This window comes from Ustilaginoidea virens, chromosome 7 (genome assembly GCF_000687475.1).
Source record: "Ustilaginoidea virens chromosome 7, complete sequence".
NCBI lineage: Eukaryota > Fungi > Ascomycota > Sordariomycetes > Hypocreales > Clavicipitaceae > Ustilaginoidea > Ustilaginoidea virens.
In genome coordinates, this window is record NC_057322.1 from 1,961,390 (window position 1) to 1,983,511 (window position 22,122).

The 22,122-nt window shown below is 60.7% G+C and overlaps 9 protein-coding genes across 9 annotated transcripts; 6 read left to right on the plus strand and 3 right to left on the minus strand.

Annotated features, from left to right (window-relative positions):
- Positions 1-410: 410 nt before the first annotated feature.
- On the plus strand, positions 411-3,240 carry UV8b_08217 (uncharacterized protein; the record flags this gene model as incomplete). Its single annotated transcript, XM_043145714.1, has 6 exons — positions 411-453; positions 741-1,260; positions 1,342-1,419; positions 1,529-2,011; positions 2,097-2,809; positions 2,879-3,240. 6 exons carry the CDS (start codon positions 411-413, stop codon positions 3,238-3,240), a joined length of 2,199 nt encoding a protein of 732 aa, XP_043001649.1.
- Positions 3,241-4,085: 845 nt separating this feature from the next.
- On the plus strand, positions 4,086-4,518 carry UV8b_08218 (uncharacterized protein; the record flags this gene model as incomplete). Its single annotated transcript, XM_043145715.1, has 2 exons — positions 4,086-4,381; positions 4,437-4,518. 2 exons carry the CDS (start codon positions 4,086-4,088, stop codon positions 4,516-4,518), a joined length of 378 nt encoding a protein of 125 aa, XP_043001650.1.
- Positions 4,519-5,365: 847 nt separating this feature from the next.
- On the minus strand, positions 5,366-6,069 carry UV8b_08219 (uncharacterized protein; the record flags this gene model as incomplete). Its single annotated transcript, XM_043145716.1, has 2 exons — positions 5,366-5,617; positions 5,710-6,069. 2 exons carry the CDS (start codon positions 6,067-6,069, stop codon positions 5,366-5,368), a joined length of 612 nt encoding a protein of 203 aa, XP_043001651.1.
- Positions 6,070-6,625: 556 nt separating this feature from the next.
- UV8b_08220 (uncharacterized protein) lies at positions 6,626-7,269 on the plus strand (the record flags this gene model as incomplete). Its single annotated transcript, XM_043145717.1, has 2 exons — positions 6,626-6,694; positions 6,772-7,269. The coding sequence occupies 2 exons, from the start codon at positions 6,626-6,628 to the stop codon at positions 7,267-7,269; spliced, it is 567 nt and encodes a 188-aa protein (XP_043001652.1).
- Positions 7,270-7,679: 410 nt separating this feature from the next.
- Positions 7,680-8,254, minus strand: UV8b_08221 (uncharacterized protein; the record flags this gene model as incomplete). Its single annotated transcript, XM_043145718.1, has 3 exons — positions 7,680-7,805; positions 7,874-7,944; positions 8,011-8,254. The coding sequence occupies 3 exons, from the start codon at positions 8,252-8,254 to the stop codon at positions 7,680-7,682; spliced, it is 441 nt and encodes a 146-aa protein (XP_043001653.1).
- A 471-nt stretch (positions 8,255-8,725) lies between these two features.
- Positions 8,726-12,261, plus strand: UV8b_08222 (uncharacterized protein; the record flags this gene model as incomplete). The annotated part of the gene is made up of 2 exons (XM_043145719.1): positions 8,726-8,794; positions 8,923-12,261. The coding sequence occupies 2 exons, from the start codon at positions 8,726-8,728 to the stop codon at positions 12,259-12,261; spliced, it is 3,408 nt and encodes a 1,135-aa protein (XP_043001654.1).
- A 3,820-nt stretch (positions 12,262-16,081) lies between these two features.
- Positions 16,082-16,537, plus strand: UV8b_08223 (uncharacterized protein; the record flags this gene model as incomplete). Its single annotated transcript, XM_043145720.1, has 2 exons — positions 16,082-16,295; positions 16,383-16,537. 2 exons carry the CDS (start codon positions 16,082-16,084, stop codon positions 16,535-16,537), a joined length of 369 nt encoding a protein of 122 aa, XP_043001655.1.
- Positions 16,538-17,633: 1,096 nt separating this feature from the next.
- Positions 17,634-18,186, minus strand: UV8b_08224 (uncharacterized protein; the record flags this gene model as incomplete). The annotated part of the gene is made up of 2 exons (XM_043145721.1): positions 17,634-17,699; positions 17,989-18,186. The coding sequence occupies 2 exons, from the start codon at positions 18,184-18,186 to the stop codon at positions 17,634-17,636; spliced, it is 264 nt and encodes an 87-aa protein (XP_043001656.1).
- Positions 18,187-18,796: 610 nt separating this feature from the next.
- Positions 18,797-21,270, plus strand: UV8b_08225 (uncharacterized protein; the record flags this gene model as incomplete). Its single annotated transcript, XM_043145722.1, has 4 exons — positions 18,797-19,327; positions 19,430-19,645; positions 19,727-20,400; positions 20,481-21,270. 4 exons carry the CDS (start codon positions 18,797-18,799, stop codon positions 21,268-21,270), a joined length of 2,211 nt encoding a protein of 736 aa, XP_043001657.1.
- Positions 21,271-22,122: the final 852 nt, after the last annotated feature.

Here is a 22,122-nt window from a genome sequence, read left to right on the forward strand (position 1 = left end):
CGTGGGTTTTGCGTTTGTGTGTTTTGTGTGTGTTTTGAGTGTTTTGTGTGTTTTGTTGTTTCCGCTGCCATCGTCTCATTCGCCCGCGACTGCTCTTTCCCCAGAATTTTCTTCCCAGCGGCCCCCCCCCCCCCTTCACCGCCCAATCAGGGGCACCCGCTGTCCACACTTCCATCTCGGACGAACGCGCTCCGACCAGAGACTCCATGTCCTTTGCATGATGAACTGGAGACAGTGAGCTAAGATTGATCCGACCTTGGCCATCATACCCCAGCTGTAGCGCCTCCTTATTGGTATGTACATCTGCTGCATCTGGCTCCCGCAGGGCCCGACTTGGTTTGCCGACCCCCCCCGTCCCCCCCCGTCCGCAACTCTAGAAAAAACTACCGAGTACCGGCTGGCAACTTGGCATGCTTCCTGCTCCTCGCTCGCAAGAGGTTCCCCTTCGCTCGCGTGCTTGTTGGAAACAGGTTATCCGGCTGCAGACGCTGCCAAGATCTGCCTGTTCCTTGCTCAAGCCGCCCTCGCGCAGCTAACCTTTCCTTTCCCCCTCCCTCCCCCCCCCGCGACGCTGCAGGTAGCTGCTTTCGATGACTGGAAACCTTGTCTCGCCTGCCCTCACCACTCGCCGATTGCTGCTCGACTCCCGCCAGAAACTGTCGGCTCCCCTCTCCACCTTCGCGCTTCCCTTGTTTCTTTCCTCGTTTCATTGAATGCAGAGGGGCGCTGCTGCTCAACAGCCCCAGAGCCGCCCAACATTCCTTCGACAAACCCGTCCCGTCTTCCTTCCAACATTCCCTTGCGGACCCTCCCTACCCGATCAGAGACCGAACAAGACTCGCAGGCCGCCTCGCTGTTGGGTTTCTCCAACCACCGCCACTACCACCAGCACCTTGCCCCCAGCCAGTCTCGACTGTCCTCGGACTCGGAATCCTCCTGGACGGACACTGGCGACATTGGCGACCAGCTAGGCGACCAGCGCGATCCTGTCCTTCTGCAGCTCCCCGACGACCTTGACCAGGATCTCCTCGCTGGAGTCCAGAAGCGTCAGGCCAAAAACCAAAAGAAGGTCCGCATTCACGATCCGTCACCACGACGACCGTACCGTCGTTCGCAGTCACTGCCTCGCACCGTCACGAAAGAAGCCATCGAGATTCCTTACGTACGGACACCGAGACCCTCGCCCGCGCTGCGTTGCATCGGAGCCATCATGTCGGGTCATTCCGGCTCCATCCACGGCCTCACGGGCAAGGCCTTAATGTACGAGCCACGAGCCTTCTTCCCTGGCTTTTTGGGCCCCGGAAAACGGCGATGGAAAAACTGACTCGTTTGAACGCGCAGCTACTTTACCAGCATATTCGTTTCTCTCGGCGTATTTTTATTCGGTTATGATCAGGGCGTCATGTCGGGCATTATCACGTATGACCCCTCCCTCTTGAAGAAGTCAACACGGGACTAGATGAGGTCGGCGCTGACTCGTTCACCTTCACCCCCCCCCCCCCCCCCCCCCAAAACCTTTTATTTGCAGTGGCCCATACTTCATTGATTATTTCAATCATCCATCGAAAGCGCATGTTGGCACTATGGTTGCCATTTTGGAAATCGGTGCCTTTATCTCGTCGCTCGTCGTTGGCCGTGTCGGCGACATTATTGGGCGCCGGCGCACCATCTTGTATGGCTCATGCATCTTCTTTGTCGGCGGAGCCTTGCAGACTTTGGCGACTTCCATGGCCATGATGATGGTCGGCCGCATCGTTGCGGGTTTGGGCGTCGGCATGCTCTCCACCATTGTACCCGTGTACCAGTCCGAAATCTCGCCTCCGCACAACCGCGGAAAGCTGGCCTGCATCGAGTTCTCCGGCAATATCATTGGATACACGACGTCTGTGTGGGTAGACTACGGATGTGGCTTCATCGAGAGCAATCTGTCATGGCGAATCCCGCTCCTCATGCAGTGCGTCATGGGAGCCCTCCTTGGACTGGGCAGCTTGGTCATTGTGGAATCGCCCAGGTGAGTCGTTGTGCATCTGCCCGCAGGGATTGTGTGCGGAATGTTGCAAAAAAAAAAAAAAAAAAGAGCTGACGTGAATCTCCAGATGGTTACTCGACAATGACCACGACGAGGAAGGCATGGTGGTTATTGCAAACCTCTACGGTGGCGGCGATATTCACGATGCCAAGGCTAGAGACGAGTATCGTGAAATCAAGATGAACGTTCTTTTACAACGGCAGGAAGGCGAGAGATCCTACTCGGAGATGTTCCGCAAATACCGGACCCGCGTCTTCATCGCAATGTCTGCTCAGGCGCTGGCGCAGCTCAACGGCATCAACGTCATCTCATACTACGCCCCCTACGTTTTCGAGTCGGCCGGATGGGTAGGCCACGATGCCGTGCTGATGACGGGTCTCAACGGAATCACCTACTTCTTGTCCACCATCCCGCCATGGTACCTGGTAGACCGATGGGGTCGGCGGCCCATTCTGCTCTCCGGCGCAGTGGCCATGACGGTGTCCCTGTCTCTCATTTCCTACTTCATCTACCTGGACATTCGGTGGACGCCGAGAATGGTTGTCTTGTTTGTCATGATTTACAACGCAGCTTTTGGCTACTCGTGGGGGCCTATCCCCTGGCTGTATCCGCCCGAAATCCTCCCTCTCAGCATTCGGTCAAAGGGTGCCAGCCTGTCCACCGCCACGAACTGGGCCTTTAACTGGCTCGTCGGCGAGATGACTCCAATTCTGCAGGAATGGATCAAGTGGCGCCTCTATCTTGTGCATGCCTTCTTCTGCGTGGTGTCCTTTGTGATAGGTAAGGTTTTGCTTGACGTTGTCGGGCTGTGATGGCGGACAAGCTGAACTAACGTGCCGGGTTTTGCAGTGTATTTTATTTATCCCGAGACTTGCGGAGTGCGTCTCGAAGATATGAATTCGATTTTTGGCGATGCGAGCACGGTCATGGGAACCCCGTCGGTGCATGGCGACACGGAATCGCTCATGCGGGCCGGCTCGCCGGGGCCCTCGCGAGACGTGAATATCGAAGCCGGCGGCGACAGGGGCGGCGACATGGACGACGACCACAAATCCAACAACTTTCAGACAAGCGGCGGCGAAGACGGAAGCATAGGCGGCTGGCTGTCGCGGATAGCGGCTCGTGGTCGATCACCCAGCATCAGCAGCGGCCGCCAGGGTCGATATGCTCCCCTGGGCCAGCAGGACGAGGCGAACCGCAACAACCGATGAAGCAGACGATGGATATAATATTACGGGCGAGCATAGAGTTTTTTTTGCATATAGATGGGCAAGCCTGACGATATGCCTAGCGTGACTTTTTCTTCCTCTTCTTCTCTTTCTCTTGTGCTTTTCTCTCTCTCTCTGTTAAAGAACATGGGGGCCATCATCTGTATACCCACCTTTAGTGCTGGACCAGGGACGCTAGCCAGACGGCGCGTTGTTTGGACGCGAGACTTGGGGGTGTATGCATGACGGTGAAGCAGGAGAAATGGGACATCATGTCTGGCGGACAGGATGGGCCTTTCACACAGCGAGCGGGCGAGTCGCGTGCTGGCGACGGTTTGCCCGATGGACGGACCGCGGGTTGGCTGCCGCGGAGTGTGTCTTGTCGAGGATGCGGCTAGACCCGAAGGACGGGGGCACGGATAGCTCAGCGGGCATTTTGCATACCTAGCCATCGGGTGCTGTCGACGTGATGGGCGTCTGCGTGATGGGCGTCTGTGTGATGGTACGTCTGCGTGATGGTGCGTCTGCGTGATGGGCGTCTGCGTGATGGTGCGTCTGCGTGGCAGTTGTCCATCCTCATCTAGGGATGTAAAACAGTCGTTTCTATGGTGTATTCCGGTTTGTCGGCAGATGGCGCCCCCAGGGTCTGATGTGGTGGAAATGGTTACATACAGTACCACGCCTCCATACAGTGTACACTAGCACGATGCGAGCACCCAGCACTGTGCACCAACGTCGGACCTCAAAACCCTCCCACCGCCCCCCCCCTCAGGCGAACCGTCAACCGCCCGCGTCGCCATTTCCCACCAGCCATGGCGTAGAAACGCACACCCCGACAGAAAAGAGCCATGCCAGCGACGACGGAGACGATCCACGCGTACCGCCACCTGTACCGCTCGCTCCTGCGGGCGGTGCAGTACGCCCCGCCCTGGCGGTACGTGGCGCGCGACCAGCTCCGCGCGGCGTTCCGCGACCCCGGCGCCGGGGCGCTGGACGCCGAGGGCGCCAAGCGCACCCTGTGGTTCCTGCAGGCGGCCGCGAGGGAGCGCGGGCTGGAGCACCGCGTGCTGAAGAACCTGCTGCGCGTGAGGCTGTTCAACCGGTGGGGGGGGGCGTGGAAGCAGGTGCTGCACCGGAGGGAAGGGTGAGTGAAGTGGTCCAACGGTGGTGGGTGTCGGTGCTGACGGGGACGGGGGTAGCGAGGGGGGGGATGAGGCGTGGCGGCATTACAGGATGACGGTGGGGATGTTGAATGCGAGCATGGGGTTGTGTCTGCGGTGAGGGTGATGGGGATGGTGGTGATGGTGGTGATGGTGGTGATGGGGATGATGGGTGTGGTGAGGATGGGGTTGGGTTGCTGCTACGATGCGTGTTCAAGGGCATTCTGGAGATGGATTGTGTTCAAATAGACGGCTTGTCGAAAGGGTATGCTGGTACGATGCATGCTGAAGGGTATATCTGGCATGATGGATGTGTTCAAACTAGACGGCTTGTCGAAAGGGTATACTGGCTGCGATGCATGTTGAAGAATGTATGTGGATTGTTTCAAACGAGCTGGGTTATTGAAAGGGCATACTGGCTGCGAAGGCACGTTGAAGGATCTCCTGTGAGATGGCACCTGTTCAATTACTAGACGGTATACATGGAAAGGGTCTGGTATGCTGCTCCAATGTCATGTTGAAGGATAGACATGGAGCTAGTACGTGTTTCAATAGTAGACGGCATGTTGAAAGGGCAAATTGCCACGCTGCTATGTAAAGGGCATGCCCGTCGTTTCTGTTCAATCTAGATGGGTTATTAAAAGGGTGTGCCGCTGTACAATATAGTAGAGGATATTTATATCTGGCAAGATAGATTGTGTTCCAACTAGATGGCCTATTGAAATGCTATACTGCTATGCTGCCCTGGTAAAAGAGCACTCGTAAGACAGCGCCTACTAAATACTCGACGGCATATATTGAACGGTTACACCAGCTGCAAAAGGATAGTGAAGGATACTTTTGTCAAGATGGCACGTGTTCAAACATGCACTCACTTCGTAACAGTCATCATCTTGTCATGGCTCAGGTTGCCACGCCACTGCTATTCTACATTCGACAACCCCATCGTACAAACCTGCCGGCGCCCGTCAACTCGACGCCGGCTCAATCGCCACATCCAGCTCCGCCAAGATCAGCTCGCTCAGGCTCACGCCGTCCCGCGTATAGATCCAGCCCCCGCTACCGGTGCCTTCCTTGTCGGCCTGGCCCTCGCCCAGGATGCACCAGTCGTAGCGTTTGGGCCCGGAAACCGGGCTCGACAGCCAGATCTGCTTGTTGGGCGGCTGCTTGTTGATGACGTACGTGCCCTTGCCGGCCACGGCGATGGTCATGACGCCCGACTGCTTGCGACGGTCAGCAGCCCGAACCGCGCGCGGACCCGCGGGGGAAAGGGGGAGCCCGGCGCAGCAAGGGGGGAAACAATCACACGCACCGAATACTCAATGTCAATGTCTTCCCGCGCGTCCTGCAGCTGCTCAAACTTGGACAGCACGGCGTCCAGGTAGCTGTCCGCGAGCTCGTGGTACTGGCCCTCGGAGAGGTCGGCCACGCCGATGCTGGTCTGCACCTCGGCCACGTCGTGCTTGGCCGGGTTGTCGGTCTCGGGCATGATGCCCCTGCCGCGAAGGGGCGACGCCGACAACGCTCTGCTGGGGGGTCGGGCTGAGCTTCGGCCGGCGGCGGCGGCGGCGGCGGCTGCAGGAAGCAGTTGAGCGGCCGGGCGGGTCGCGGCCGGGCGGCGTGCAGCCTGGGCTAGGAGCCGGGATATCTGGCGGGTTGCCTGTCGGGACATGGCTGCCGGGGAGGGGAGGGGGCGATCAATGGCAGGTTTTTTTTTAATGCTTTTCTTTTGTTTTTCTTTTCTTTTGGGGGGGGATAAGGAGGAGATGTCGTCGCTCAGGTTTTTCGGGGTCGGGACACTGCAAGGCGGGATTCGGATCGAGACAGGGAAAATGCCTGTTTTTTCGAGTGGAGGTCGGCGCTGGCGTGGATGGGAAGCGGGGACGAGGATGGCGGCACGAGGATGGCGGCACGAGGATAGCGAATCAAGCTGGGCTAGGTGAGGGAGGAGAAGGGTTTGGCTTGCAGAAGGGCCGGATCAAGGCAAGGCGTCGTGTCGTGTCGTGTCGTGGTGATGTGACTGGCGACTGGGGACGCTTGCCGAGCTGCAGCTGTCAATACCAGCTGCGTGCACCGGCTGGCAGTTGCGTGGGGCCCGCCGTACCCCACCTGGCACCCGCCAGACGTTTCCATCGCCAGCCAGCAGTCATCCATCAGCTCAAGTCTGCGTCGCTCAACTTCTCACCTTCTCACCTCCCCCCTCCCACGCAAGGCATGCCCTCGCCATCATGATCAATGCCTTTCTGGTCTTCAACGGCCAAGGCCAGCCCCGGCTGACCAAGTTCTACACCCAGCTGGTACGCCCCCCTCTCTGGCTTGGCCCCCTCGTTCCCGGCCTGACGCCCCGGGCCCCCTCCCGCCCCCCGCCGCGCAGGAAACCAGCATCCAGCAGCGGCTGATTTCGGAAATATTCACCCTGGTGTCGAACCGCCCCGCCGGCTCCTGCAACTTCCTGCCGCTGCCTCCGCTCCTCGCCGCCTCGGGCACCTCCCACTCGTCCGACGAGGAGCAAAACGACGTGCCGTCCCTGGTCACGTACCGAAACTACGCCACCCTCTACTTCATCGTCATCTCGACATCGACCGAGTCGCCCCTCGCGCTCATCGACCTGATTCAGGTCTACGTCGAGGCCCTCGACAAGCTTTTCGAGAATGTCTGCGAGCTGGACCTCATCTTCAACTTTGAGACCCTGCACGCCGCGCTGTCCGAGATGATCATTGGCGGCGTCGTCATCGAGACGAACCTGGACCGCATCGTCTCGGGCGTGCGCGCGCAGGGGACCGTGGCCAAGCGGCCGGTGAACGAGGGGAGGAGCACGGGCATTGGCTCGGGTCTGGGCATGAGTGCGAATTTCGCCTGGGCTACGAGATGATGGCGGGACATTTGCTCCACGAGAGCCGCTTGGTCGGCGGTGCTGTGCATGAGGTGTTGAACGTGGCTTTCTGCTTCTTCCTCTTCTTCTTCTTCTTCTTTTCCTTATTTACGCCTGGTTCCATTGTACACTAGAATGGGCGGGCTTTGGGCTATGAATGAGGTGTTGTACATGACGTTTTTCTTCTTGCTTTTTTCTTTTTTTTTTTCCCACGCGTCTTTTCCGTTATACACCAATGGGCGGACCTCTGTCCATAGAGAGGCCATAATCGGCTATGCTCTGAATACGGCGCCGCCCGTGAGTGACCATCATTTGCCATTGACTGTTGTTATGCAACGGGCACAAAGAGAGGTTATGCAGCGCCCTAAGCACCCGTTGATGTACCATGATTCGCATCGTCAACATTGTCGTCATTTAGAGACCGGGTCCGGTTTCTCGGGAGCCGGGTGAGGGTAAGGTTCCGGCGCATCCCTTCGTCTCTCATGTCGTTTATCTGGATCGACGACTCCAAAGAGGTGAATTGCGTGTTTGCGCATCTATCGGCTCGGTAAGCGCGTGCCGATGGCTTCGGAAGCAAAGAGAAGGGGGCCAAAGACGCAAATACCTCTTCGGATGGCTTGTATTGCTTGCCCCACCATTCAAACTCGGAGTAAAACAGCAGCCATACAAGCGCAGCTGTGACTGTTGGTGAGCCACGACGGCCAAAAGGACAAGTCTCGACGTGACGATGCTGCGCCTTACCGGCAATGGTTGCTAGCTGCGCCAGCTTGACGCCTTTCTCCCACCTGGGCGATCTGCCGGCCAGGAGAACCCTCCGCTTGTACTTCTTCTCGAACCGCAGCTGCTGGGCGTGGTTGAGTTCCTTGAAGTCCGGTGGCCATACCTTGCGCGCCTTGTAAGGATTGCTGGCGATGGCGGATTGCGCTGCCTTGGCGACGGACTCCTTGGCTGCTTGCGCTAGCCGCCTCGTGGATGCTGCAAACATGGCTGAGGTGGTGGTGCTGGGCCCAATTTGCCATGAGATGAAGCCGGCATGGACAAGTAGAATGCATTCAAATATCAACTGGTGTGAGTCTGGTTGCAGTGGTAACTTTGTACTATGGTGGTGTCACCGGGAAAACAGCGGCACCGCCTCCGATTCGGGAACCTGGAGACCTGAGGCCCAGGGGGGGAGCCCCGTCCTTCCTCTCTGCCTGCCCCGCCATTCCACCCCGCCTGCCTGCCTCCCTCAATGACTCGAGAGGGGGAAGAAAAAAAAAAAAAGGGAAGAAAACTCGACAGTCGCCCTTGTGGGAAACACTGATTGCCTGGGGTTGGTCATCAGGTGCAGCCGCGGCGCAATTAGACCCTCGCGAAGGAGTCAAAGGTAAGGACCCATTCCGCAGAGAATACGACATGCCGCCTGGCTTCCAGTCATGGGAACAAGAACGTTGATGCCCCGCAGCTTCTCACCATCATGGCTGCCATTTCCGTGCCCAAGGCCATGGAGGCCTTGACCATCTCGAAGACCAAAGAGCTGAAAGGGGTAGGTGAATCGCCAATGCAATGCGTCTTTGGAAACCCCCCCCCCCCCCCCCCCCCCCCCCCCCCGTTTGCGGCAGCCCATTCTGACCATCTCCCCCCCTTCCCCCCGGGTGTCTTCTCCCGCACCAGACCGAGAAGCGCGACTCCTTGATCGCCGTCGAAAAGAAATACCAGCAAAAATGGCAAGACGACCGCGTCTTCGAAGTCGACGCCCCGACCACTGCCGAGGTTCCCTTGCACTCCATCTCGGCCGCTGAACTGCGGGAAAAGGTGCCCAAGTTTTTCGGATGCATGCCGTATGCGTACATGAACGGCGTCTTGCACGCCGGCCACACCTTTTCGGCCAGCAAGGTCGAGTTCGCCGCCGGCGTCGCTAGGATGCAAGGCAAACGAGCCTTGTTCCCCATGGGCTTCCACTGCACGGGCATGCCCATCAAGGCTTGTGCCGACAAGCTAATCAACGAGATTGCAAAGTTTGGCAAGGACTTTTCCGGCTACAACGAGGAGAAGGAGGAGGAGGTGGTGGCGGTGGTGGGCGGGCAGAACAAGGCGGCTGTTGACGCCAAACCCGTGGCCCCAGCTGCCAAGCAGACCAAGGAAGACGTCACCAAGTTCACGACCAACAAGAGCAAGGCCAATGCAAAGACCGTCAAGATGAAGTACCAGTTCCAGATCATGCAGGCAATCGGCATCCCGATCGAGGAGATCCACCAGTTCGCCGACCCCCAGTACTGGCTCAAGTTCTTCCCTCCCCTGGCCCAGCGAGACTTGACGAGCTTCGGCTGCCGAATCGACTGGCGCAGATCCTTCATCACGACCGACGCCAATCCCTACTATGACGCCTTTGTCCGATGGCAAATGAACCGCCTCAAGGAGCTGAACAAGATCAAGTTTGGCAAGCGATACACCATTTACTCCATCAAGGACGGGCAGCCTTGCATGGATCACGATCGCGCCGAGGGCGAGGCCGTCAACCCCCAGGAGTACACTGCTCTGAAGCTGAAGGTCCTGGAATGGGCACCCAAGGCTGCCGAGGCCGTCAAGGGCAAGATCCCCGCCAACGCCGACGTTTTCCTGGTCCCGGCTACTTTGAGACCCGAAACCATGTACGGCCAGACTTGCTGCTTCGTTGGCCCCAAGATCACCTACGGCTTGTTCAAGGCCGGAGACAGCTCGTACTACCTCGTCACCGACAGGGCTGCCCGCAACATGGCCTACCAGGGCATCCTGGCCCAAGAGGGCGTGGTCGAGAAGGCTGCCGAGGTCCAGGGGTCCGACGTTGTGGGCACGCTGGTGAATGCTCCGCTGTCTCTGCACAGGGAGGGCGTTCGGGTCCTCCCCATGGAAACCGTGTTGCCCACCAAGGGAACCGGCGTCGTTACCTCGGTGCCGTCCGACAGCCCCGACGATTTTGCAACGGTCAGCGATTTGGCCAAAAAGGCCGACTACTACGGCATCAAGAAGGAATGGGCCGAGCTTGAGATGGTGCCCATCATCGAGACCCCCTCTTACGGCGACTTGTGCGCACCATTTCTGGTCAAAAAGATGAAGATTGCCTCCCCCAAGGACACCAAGCAGCTCGAAGAGGCCAAGGAGCTGGCCTACAAGGAAGGTTACTATCAGGGCGTGCTGAAGGTTGGCGACTTTAAGGGTGAAAAGGTCGAGACGGCCAAGCCCAAGGTTCGAAGCCAGCTGATGGATGCCGGCGAGGCGTTTGCCTACTCGGAGCCCGAGAGGAAGGTGGTGAGCCGGTCTGGCGACGACTGCATCGTCTCCCTGATGGACCAGTGGTACCTGGACTACGGCGAGGAGTCGTGGAAGGAGACGGCACTGAAATGGGTCGAGAACGCCGACGGCAAGGGCCTAAACACGTACACCCAGGAGACCAAGAACAGCTTCGAGGGTGTCCTGAACTGGCTGAACCAGTGGGCCTGCGCCCGCACCTACGGCCTGGGGTCCAAGCTGCCGTGGGATCCCCAGTTCCTGGTCGAGAGCTTGAGCGACTCGACCATCTACATGGCCTACTACACCGTCTGCCACTGGCTGCACAAGGACCTGTACGGGAAGGAAAAGGGCATCGGAAACGTGGGTGCCGAGCAGATGACGGACGAGGTCTGGGACTACGTGTTCTGCCGCCGGGACCTGGGCGACGACGTGCTGGGCGGCTCGGGGATCCCCCGGGCCACGCTGGAGAGCATGCGGCGCGAGTTTGAGTACTTTTACCCGCTGGACGTGCGGAGCTCGGGCAAGGACCTGATCCCCAACCACCTGACCTTCTTCCTGTACATCCACCTGGCCGTGTTCCCGCCGGAGTACTGGCCGCGGGGCATCCGGGCCAACGGGCACCTGATGCTGAACGGGGAGAAGATGGCCAAGAGCACGGGCAACTTCATGACGCTGCGCGAGCTGGTGGACAAGTACGGGGCCGACGCGTCGCGCATCGCCATCGCGGACGCGGGCGACGGCGTCAGCGACGCCAACTTTGAGGAGGACGTGGCGGACAACAACATCCTGCGGCTGTACACGCTGCGCGAGTGGTGCGAGGAGATGGTGCGCGACCGGGACGGGCTGCGGTGCGGCGGGACCAACGACTTCCAGGACGCCCTGTTCGACAACGAGATGAACGCGGCCGCGCACGAGGCGGTGGAGCAGTACGCGCAGACCAACTACAAGCTGGCGCTCAAGGCGGCGCTGTACGAGCTGACGGGCGCGCGCGACTTTTACCGCGAGGCGTGCGCGGCCGCGGGCATCAAGATGCACCGGGCCCTGGTGCTCAAGTACGTCGAGACGCAGGCGCTGCTGATGGCGGTGATTGCGCCGCACTGGTCCGAGCACATCTGGCGCGAGGTGCTGAAGAAGGGCTCGACGATCCACGAGGCGCGGTTCCCGCGGGTCCCCGCCGTCGACGCCGCCCTGTCGGCCAAGCGCGACTACGTGCGCAACACCTTCTCCAACGTCAACTCGGCCGAGGCGCTGCAGCTGAAGAAGAAGGCGAGGGGCAAGGAGGTCTCGTTCGACCCCAGGCGGCCCAAGAAGCTGACGGTTTACATGACGGACGCGTTCCCGGCCTGGCAGGGCAAGTACGTGGCCCTGCTGGGGGAGCTGTGGGACCCGGCGACGCGGACCGTCAGCGACCGGGAGCTCAACGGCAGGATCGCCCGGATGGGCGAGATGAAGAAGGCGATGCCGTTTGCGCAGGCGCTCAAGAAGCGGCTGCAGGGGGGGGAGCCGGCCAGCGCGGTGCTGCAGCAGAAGCTGGCGTTTGACGAGAAGCAGACGCTGAGGCAGATGCTGCCGGGGCTGACGAGGACGGCGGGCCTGGCGGCGGTCGACGTGCTGGTGGTGGACGAGGGGGGGAGGAGGGGGGTCAACCTGGCGGACGGGCGGGAGGTGGCCATTACGACGGCGCTGGCGGAGAATGCGGTGCCGGGGGTGCCTACGTTTTATTTTGAGAATGTGGAGGGGTAGAGGTCGTGTTTGGCAGTGTAGAAGGGAAGAAGAAGAAGGCTAGACGTGTTTTTGCCGATGCAGAGAGCCAAGATGGAGTGAGTTTTTGCCGATGCAGCGATTTGCCAATGTAGAAAGCTAGATGGATTGTTTTGCCATTGGAGCTTTGAGGGTAGGTAGACATGCTGGCTGGTGTTTTCCCGCCCCCCTTTTTCTTGTGTTGTTCTGTTGTTCCGACGTGCGCACGCAGGACGACGATGCTCCGTCCTCCGTCCTCCGTCCCGTACGCGCAGAGGAAACGGATCGGCAAATGTCTCGCACGCTGTCCGCGCCTTGTTTTCCCCAGGCTGACGCGGCAGCGCCGCAGGGACGTTGATGTCAGCCAGCCTTTGATGCTGATTGAACGTCGCCACCAGACACGCACATGCGCATGCAGATGCACCGCATGCAGACGCACGCCAGAACATGCACCAGCCACGCTCTGCCGACGCTCTGCCATGGCGCAAGCCCGGTCCGTCTCGTCACATGAGCTCACAAAATCCAACCCGGAGTCTTTGACGACATCATGACCCCACCCCCCGGATGAAGCTTGCGTCGGTCTGCCCAAGCCGTGGCGTTGGCGTGGCGTGGCGTGGCGTTGGGGCTTCACGTTCGGCCGCGGTGGCTGCTGGGCGAGGCAGGAAAGGAAAGGCGGCGCTGGGCTCGGGCTTTTGAGTTCCCGCGGCAAAGCTGGGCAGGTCGGCCGCCTGGCCCGGCGCCAAAGCCACAAGGGAGGGCGACGATGCGAGGGAGATCAGATCAGCCCGAGCCGGTTGGAGATGCGGCGAATGGGCCCGCCACCCCCCCCCACCGGCGGCGGTCGTTTGGTGGTTTGTTCCGAGCCCTAGAGTCCGAAGGCCACCCACCACCCGCCTAGGTGCGGAGGACTATGTACGGAGTAAGCAGCTTCAATGGCCTGCCCGGCCGGCTGCATAAGCTTTCGGGAGTGGCTGCGCCGTCGTGGGCAAAAGCTGTCATTGCCGGCGTGGCTGATTGGGCGTGGCTTTCCAGGGCGGGGCGTTGGCGGTGGTTGCTGCTGGCGCATGGTGACGGATGCCAGCGCCCACCGGCCGAGAGGCTGGGCAGGAGGGCGGCGTCGTCGGAGCAAAACGCTTGGCGCGATGCTGCTGTGCACTGTGCGGTGCGGTGCGGTGCTGAAACTCACCCGATCGATCCCGAGGGGCGTTTCGAATGGGAACGAGAATGGGATGGGGAATGGAAAAAAAAAGAAGACGAAAAAGGGGGGAAAAAAAAAAGAAAGAAAAAAAAAGAAATTTCCCGGCTGGCGTTCGGTGAAATTGCGGGGCTGGGCAATTTCGCAGCATCCCGCGCTAGCCTGTCCAGGGGATCCAGTTGCTCAGATGGCGCCGGACTGGCCTGGCTGGACGGCATCAACCGCCTGGGGCAGCAGCATGTGGCTGTCCGAGGCAAGCAAAGCAATTGACGGCAACGGCAGCAGGAAGAAGTGTTGATGGCTCGTTCCTAGAAAGACCCAAGAACCAGGCCAGGACCCCGGGACATCAGCCTCAGCCAGGCCGTCTGTTATCAGCCCGCGATTATTTCGACAGGGGGCACTTTCCTCGTTCGGCGCTGTGGATACGGCGCGTACGTCCGTAGTTTGTCAGGCCTCTGCTTATCTGCCCTGCTTATCTGCGTCCTCCGTGCGGCTGGCATCAACACAGTCACATCACGTCACCCACACCGTGCGCGGGGGAGGGGGGGGGGGGAGGACGACGGAAACGGAAGGCACCAGCCAGCGGTTTCCAATTTTGGCCCCCGGAACGAAGAGCCTGGCAGCCTCCCCCAGCGCAGCAGCAACTGCAGCAACTGCAGCAACTGCAGCAACTGCAGCAACGCCGGCGGAATCACCCCGACGCATCATGCATCGTGTCGTCACCATCTTTTGCTCGTTGGAGCTTGGGGGAGGGGGGGTTGCGACGCCCTGGCTGCTGCCCCTTCGATCGGCTGCAGCTGCACTGGTGCCCCGTGAGACGGGGAGGTGCGTGTGCGTATATGCGCGTTGGCTGCGTGTCTTGGCTGGGCGCAGGCGGCGGCGCAGCAGGGTGAAACCCGCAATTGCACTGACCAAGGTACGTGTACGGACTATCTACGGAGCATGTCAAGGCTTCGAGGCCAACGGCTCGCGGGGAGCGCAGTGCGTAACTGGCGGCGCGGGCATGCAGGGCGTGGATCATCGGAGGATCAGAGGGTTGGCGTGCTACATGCACTGCAAGCGTGCACGTCTGCGTGCATGTATGTATTTTGCTCCTTGCGGCGACGTTGCCAGAGGCCCTTCCTTGGGTGGCAGGGCAGAGGTCAGGCCAGTCAGACACGAGGCTGGACAGAGCCTGGTTTTGGGCGGGCGACGGACGGGAGACTGGGACACGGCCATGCCTGACCGTGCCCGGTGCCGCCGACGATGACGGTGGTGATGGCGGTGACGATGGACGAAGCATTCGATGGCGCGATGCGTAGCTGGCGATGGAGGCGATGCTACCCCAAGCCTGACTGCTGCTGCCTTCAACTGCCACCAGACCACATGTCAACTTGAATCTTCACCCAAGGGATTAGGATTGATACAAGGCATGGACCTCCGTAGCGACGTGCTGGCGCTGTGCTGGCGCTGTGCTGGCGCTGTGCTGGCGCTGTGCTGCGCTGTGCTCCACCAGCAGCACCCGGGTCCCACCAGACCCAGGCGCCAGCCGTTGCACGCAAAGCGGATCGGCTGGCAGCTGGCGCGTCGTTTGTCTCTGCCACAGACCCGCAGGACAGCCCACCCACCCGACAGGCCGCAGCCACAGCCACACAGCCTGCAGGGCTCGGAACTCTCCCGTTCGTTCTTAACCTGATGTTGCTTGGTGGCTCCGAACCAGGCCCTTTTCTCCTGGGGTGCCACTTTTCTTTTCCTTTATTTTTCTTTTTTTATTTTATTTTCTTTTTTCCCTTTTTCCGCGCATCTGCCTTTTTCCCTCCCTTGCCCGACGCCTCCCCCCCCCTGATTCCACTCTTGGGGGCCCCGAGTTTCGTTATCCATAACAAGCAAGCTTCCTTCCCTTGCTCGAACCATGAACCTTTACCCTTGGCCCTCCGGCGGGTTACTTGCTCGACAAAACCGACCAAACCGACAAACCGACAAACCGACAAACCGACAAACCGACAAATCCGAGTAAACCGATAAATCGATTAAACCGGCAAATCGGTTAACCCGGTTGAACTACCCGGCGCTGGGAGCTGCAAGGCTGCAACTGCAACATACCCGGGCTTCCTTCCGTCCCGCCAAAGCAACCGCGTCACGTCAACTACCTCCTAGCATTTCCCTTGCCTCCCTCCCCCTCCTTCCTCTCCCCATCCCGACTGCCTTGGGAATACAGTCGACACTCCAGCCTGCCGCCACAGAGAGGACAAGAGGAAGCGCCGCCGAGACAAGACGTCGCATCGTCCACCGGCGCGTCCTGGCCGAGACTCATCAGACCTCCTTGCCGCTCAACGTCGACCACGTCCGCCCACGCTGCGCCTGGCTGGCTGGCATCCATCCGTATATACATAACCACTCGGGCTGCACCTCGACACCGTTTCGCACTCGGCAAATAGAAGGAACGAAAGAAAGAAACAAGAGAGCAAAATAATCGCCTTTTCATGCATCAGTCGCCTCCGTTTCAGCTCAGCCCCCCCCGCAGATCCCAGATTCACCACCAAAGCTGCCGCTCGCGCCGCCTTCCCCCCCTGAACACGATACGACATCGTTGCCGCCAACCCGCACTCACCCTTCCGCCCCCACCCCCCGTTCGTGCACTTGCACACCATGCGAACCGCCCGGGCTGTCGGCCTGCTCGGCAGGGCTGCTGCTGCCGTCGCCGCCTCGTCCTCTGGCGTCCAGCTCGTGTCGCCCAGCGTCTCGTTGACGACCGCGCTGCAGACCGCGACGACGCCCTTCGCCGCTGCCACCGTCCTGAGCAGCAGCCTGCTAACCCCGGAGTCGTCGTTGCAGTCGTCGTTGCTCGCCAACGCCACCACAAGTACGTTGCGTGCTGCCCTCCATGTCCGACGTGGTCGCTTCATCCCCCCTCATCGGCCCGCCTCGCAGCTGACTCTCGGTTTTCTAGTTGCCACTTCTGCCGCGACCGTTCCCACCGCCCGTCCTGATGCCCCGTCGTCCTCGCATACTGCGGGCGTCGCCGGCGGGGCTATCCCGCAGCAGATGCAAGCGTCCATGGCCGGCCTGCTGGGCTTCTGCATCATGGGGCTTGTCATGCTGTGAGACATTTTCCTCGTTTTCCAGAGCGGACGAATCGCAACGCAAGGGCGCTGAGCGCAGGAAACCAGGGTGGGTAATCAGCGGGTGCGGCAGGGGTTTTCTTCCACGTTGCGGCGGCAACCCTTTTCTTCTTCTTCTTCTTCTTCGCATACGACTTTATGATTCTACATGACTTTGCGACCGGTCACCGAGGCGTGCGAGCCGTGACCGTATAAACACCGGCATATCTGCACGGATTGATATCGGTATTGGTACATGCCGGCCTGTCGTGGCCGGATGGAAGGACTGCATTCGAGGTAATAGATGGGATGCGTGCGAGACACGAGCATATATACTCCGACAACGTCTTTGGCGGGTCCGGCGTTGGTAGATAGAGATACCACTTTCAGCTTTACCCGCGGGAGCCAAACCTCTCACGCCAGGGTTTTGTTTCCCGCTCGGGAGGCGTGTGCCGCCACAAATAATGGAATGGCACGACTTGATGCAACATGGAAAAAACCGAGTGCTCGGCCGTGACGGACGTCTGCGGAGTTGATGCTGCGAGTAAGCTATAGCTGCTTTGGCATGACGTCGCTCAACGGGTTGCCAGTAAATATCAACTCAAATGTCCCCAAAGAGTACCGTCAATTTCAGAAAAAAATCGCTCCTCGAGGGCATGATGCCTCTGCCACCACGTCACCCTGGACGACTGAGCCCAGGCGACCCCGGAAGCCGCGCCGACCGGTCGTCGTCCCGCAGACCATGCGCTGCCGCGACAAACGCATGGCGCCGAGCATACCCCCCCCCCCCCCCCCGGGCTTTTTCGAAGACGATGCGTCTTGTGCAGTCGGCCCGGATGTACCTTATATTCCCTTACGCGCGGGGCCTCGTTTTACTACGTCGTCGAGTCAAACGCGAGGCGTACGCTTATAGTACATACGCATGCCTCTACGGACGGGGCGGGCTAGCTGCACGCCGCGTCTGGATAGATTTTTTTTTTTTTTCGTTCGGCGCAGCTGCGGGGCGTGCGTCTTCTTCGGCGGACTGCGGCGCGGCGCGGCACGGGGGTCTGTCGGCAGCTAGCCCGGGGCGGAGCGCCGGGCGACAGATGCAGGCCGGCTTAGGCGGCGACGGGGACGGGGACTTGGGCGCCGGAGCTGGAGGGGGGGGGCTTGGGTAGATCATCCTGCGGGCGGGGTAGCGTCAGCTTGGGCAGTCTTTCGTTCTTTGTTCCTTCCTCTGTTCGTCGGCTCGTTGGCATCGTATTCCGTTGTTTGATTCTTCTTTTCCGGCCTTTTTTTTTCACCTTGCCGTCTTTTCGTTCGCCACAGCTTCGCCACGGCTTTCTTTCGATTTTTCTCTCATCATCTTCTTTTCGCCTCCTTTTCTCTATCTTTCTTTCTTTCTTTCTTTCTTTTCTTCTCATCTTTTTTTTTATCCTTCTCGTCTCTCCTCCTTTCCCCTCTTGTACATACCAGGTCAAAAATGACGCGGATCATCAGGCTGCAGCTGGGGCACACGGCAATGTCCTGCTCGTCGCGCAGGTCGTCGAGCGCAATCTGGAAGCGGTCGCCGCAGGGGCACGGGTAGTGGTACAGCTGGAGGGCCGGGTCGAACGCCATGTCCTCGATCTCGATCTCGTCGTAGATGGAGAGGGTTTCGTCGTCGGACATGGTGGGGCGGGAGGATGCTGGCAAGCGGTGCGGCAAGCGGTGCGGCAAGCGGCTCGAGGGATACACTGGAGAAGCTGGGCTGCGAGAATTTGCGAGTTTTCGTTGGGAGTTTTCTTCCGAGTTTTTTCTTTGCGCATTTTGGCACCTGCAGCCCTGGTGTGGCGGGTGGCGGGTGGCGGTGGTGGCTGCGGGGGCCGCATCACATGCACCGGCCGGGCTGGTGCTGTGGCTGGTGCTGTGCTGGTGCTGGGACCCCGGCCTTCCTGGGGCCGAGGCCTGGGGCATTTCATTTTCTTTTTCTTTTCGCTTTCGCAACGTCTGAACCGTTCCCGGCAATCTCCAACTTGCCACATGCTGTCGAGCGCCATCCGTTTCGCCGCTCGCCGTGCCAGCTGCGGCGCTTGACTACTCTTTGCATCTCTCCGACACCACCACCCGGCCGCGACCTTCCTGCCCGCCATCCACCGGCTCGCCCGTCGAGAAACATCCACCAGCCCGCCCGTCGTCAGCAGAAGCAGCGCTCGGCATCACACGACACAGCTCCCTTCCCTACTTCATCTCCATGCGCCCACGCTGACCCCCCCCCCCCCACCCCCCTCCCCTCCGGACCATGGCGTCGCTGTCCAAGCTCTCCCTCCCCGGGGCCCGCTCCGCGCGCGGCCTCGTCCTCGAGCTCACCCGGCTGTACCTGAGCAACCGCTCGCGCATCTCGCGCGCCGTCTGGATCACCCTCTTTGTCGCGCTCGTCAACCGCGTGCGCCACGCCATCGCCGAGCAAAAGGCGGCGTCGGCGCGCGAGGCCGCCCAGCGCGAGGCCCGCCGCGCCACCGTCTCGTCGGCCGCCGCCGCCGCCGCCGCCGACGCCGACGCGCCCCGCAAAAAGGTCGCGCTCGACCGCCAGTTCTTCCGCTCGCTGCTGCGCCTGCTGCGCGTCGTGATGCCGGGCTGGCGGAGCACCGAGGCGCGCATGCTCGTCAGCCACAGCTTCTTCCTGGTGCTGCGGACCGTCATCAGCCTGCGGGTGGCCGAGATGGACGGCGCCATCGTCAAGGCGCTGGTCAGGGGGAACGGGAGGGAGTTTCTGTCGAGGATCGTCTGGTGGATGCTGATTGCGGTGCCGGCCACGTTTACCAACTCGATGGTATGGCTGCTTCTTTGCTTCTTTGCGTGTGTTTTTGGGCCTCCCCCCCCACCCCGTCGACAAGCCATTATTGTGCTAACTCGATTCGATTCGATTCTGCAGCTGTCGTACCACCAGGCCGAGCTGTCGCTCAAGTACAGGACCAGACTCACGCAGTTCATCCACGACAAGTACCTGTCCAACCTGACCTTTTACGGCATCGCCTCTCTGGACGACCGCATCAAGAACCCGGACCAGCTGATTGCCGTCGACGTGGCCAAGTTTTCCAACAGCCTGGCCGAGCTGTACAGCAACCTGGCCAAGCCGATCCTGGACATGGTGCGTATTGATTTCCCTCCATACAAAACTCCCCCCCCCCCTCTCTCTGCCACTGCTGACTGGGCCAAATAACACCCACAGACCATCTACACGTACTCGCTCTCCAAAAGCGTCGGCGGCGAAGGCGTCGTCTTCATGTCGCTCCTCGTCCAGCTCTCCGCCAACGTCATGCGCGTCCTCACCCCCCCCTTTGGCAAGTACGTCGCCGACGAGGCCCGGCTCGAGGGCGAGTTCCGCTACCAGCACTCGCGCATCATCGACTACAGCGAGGAGGTGGCCCTGTACGGCGGCCACGCGGCCGAGAAGGACGCCCTCGACAAGGGCTACTTCACGCTCATCAAGCACGTCAACTACATCCTGCGCCGGCGCTTCTACCACGGCTTCATGGAGGACTTTGTCATCAAGTACTTCTGGGGCGCGCTGGGCCTGCTGCTCTGCAGCGTGCCCGTCTTCGTCAAGCTGCCGGGGCACGTGGGCATGAACATGGGCGACCGGACCGAGTCGTTTGTCACCAACCGCCGCATGCTGCTGTCCGCCTCGGACGCCTTTGGCCGCATCATGTTCTCGTACAGGGAGGTCATGGAGCTGGCGGGCTACACGTCGCGCGTGGCCTCGCTGCTGGGCGTCATGGACGACATGCAGGCCGGCCACTTTGAGAAGCGGCTGGTGTCGTCGGGCGACACGCGCGGCAACGAGGCCGTCCTGCGGGGGCGCGGCACCGTCCACGAGAGCCAGGACATCACCTTTATCGACGTGTAAGTGTTCCCCCGCCCCTGTACTCATCGGACTCTTTTTTCCCGCGGAGACAAATGTCTGACGAGACAACCATCCCCAGACCCATCATCTCGCCCAACGGCGACGTGCTCGTCAAGGCGCTCTCCTTCTCCCTCCGCCACGGCGACCACCTGCTCGTGGTGGGCCCCAACGGCTGCGGCAAGTCGTCCCTGTTCCGCATCCTGGGCGGCCTGTGGCCCGTCTACGGCGGCACCGTGCACAAGCCGCCCTTCCACGCCATCTTCTACCTCCCGCAGCGGCCGTACCTCTCGCGCGGCTCGCTGCGCCAGCAAATCATCTACCCGGACTCGCTGCGCCAGATGCGCGCGCGCGGCGTCACCGACGCGGACCTGCTGGCCATCCTGCGCCTGCTCGAGCTGGACCACCTCGTCGGGCTGCACGGCGGCGGCGGCGGCGGCGGCGGCGGCGGCGGCGGCGACCACCAGCAGCAGCAGCAGAAGCAGCAGCAGCAGGGCTGGGACGCCGAGGCCGAGTGGCGCGACGTCCTCAGCGGCGGCCTGCAGCAGCGCGTGGCCATGGCGCGCCTCTTCTACCACCGCCCGCGGTACGCCATCCTCGACGAGTGCACCAGCAGCGTCACCCTCGACACCGAAAAGGTCATGTACGACCACGCCAAGGCGCTGGGCATCACGCTCATGACCGTCAGCCACCGCCGCAGCCTGTGGAAGTACCACACCCACATCCTGCAGTTTGACGGGCAGGGCGGCTACGTCTTCACCCGGCTGGACGCCGAGCGGCGCCTGCGCCTCGAGGACGAGAAGGAGGAGCTGGACGTGCGCCTGCGCCAGGTGCCCGAGCTGCAGAGGAGGCTGGACGAGCTGACGGCCTGACGGGTTGGCCGACGGGGCGCGTGCCTTGGGTGCGGATGCATTTGGGTGCAGGATGCATTTGGGTGTGAAATGCATTTGAGATATCGGGTGCATTTGGGTGTAGGATGCCTTGGGGCGTAGAACGCATGTATTTCGGATGCGCCGTCTTTGCCGTGCCACTGTGCTTGAGTAGTGGGCGTTGACCGGCCTCGAAAAGAAATCCGACCCCTTGTTTTCTTTCTCTCTTTCTTTCTTTCGTCTTTCGTCTTCATCATCTGCGGCAATTCGTTTTCCGCTCCACGCTTTACTCTATCCGTCTCCTTTTTCCCCCACCCAGGGGCCGCAACCGCGTCGCCAGTGCCCACCGGTGGTCATCGCAAGCGCGGGCTTCATCGCCGAGGCCGTTCCCCACACAGGGCACGCGGGGAAAAGTGGGGTCAACCACGCCGCGCCGGGGCCGGCCCGCCGAAATGACCCCGGGGAAGGAGCAAGCACGCGGAGTCTATCAGGAAGCTTGCAGAAGAACCGGCACAGTGAAAAGAAGATATCGAGCACCGACGGACTAGTGCTCGCTACGCTAGCTGTTCGTAGCAGGCGCAGGGGTAGCCCTAAGGGGGCTACTATGTATTCCCTCGGTTTCATGTGCCACACTCTAGCCGAACGTTCCCGGCAGATACACGAATCCACCGATATCTCCGGCGACGGAGTAGACGACGCGCGGTTTGCGCAGGTGATTCCGAAAGAGCCGCGCGGCTGTCGACGAGTTCGCGTCCAGGGCGTCGTGGTTCCAAGGATGAACTCGCGTAACGAGTTCGAGGTCCCGCCACGTCGGCTTATAGACGGCGCATGATAGGCATCCTCGACTACTTTATT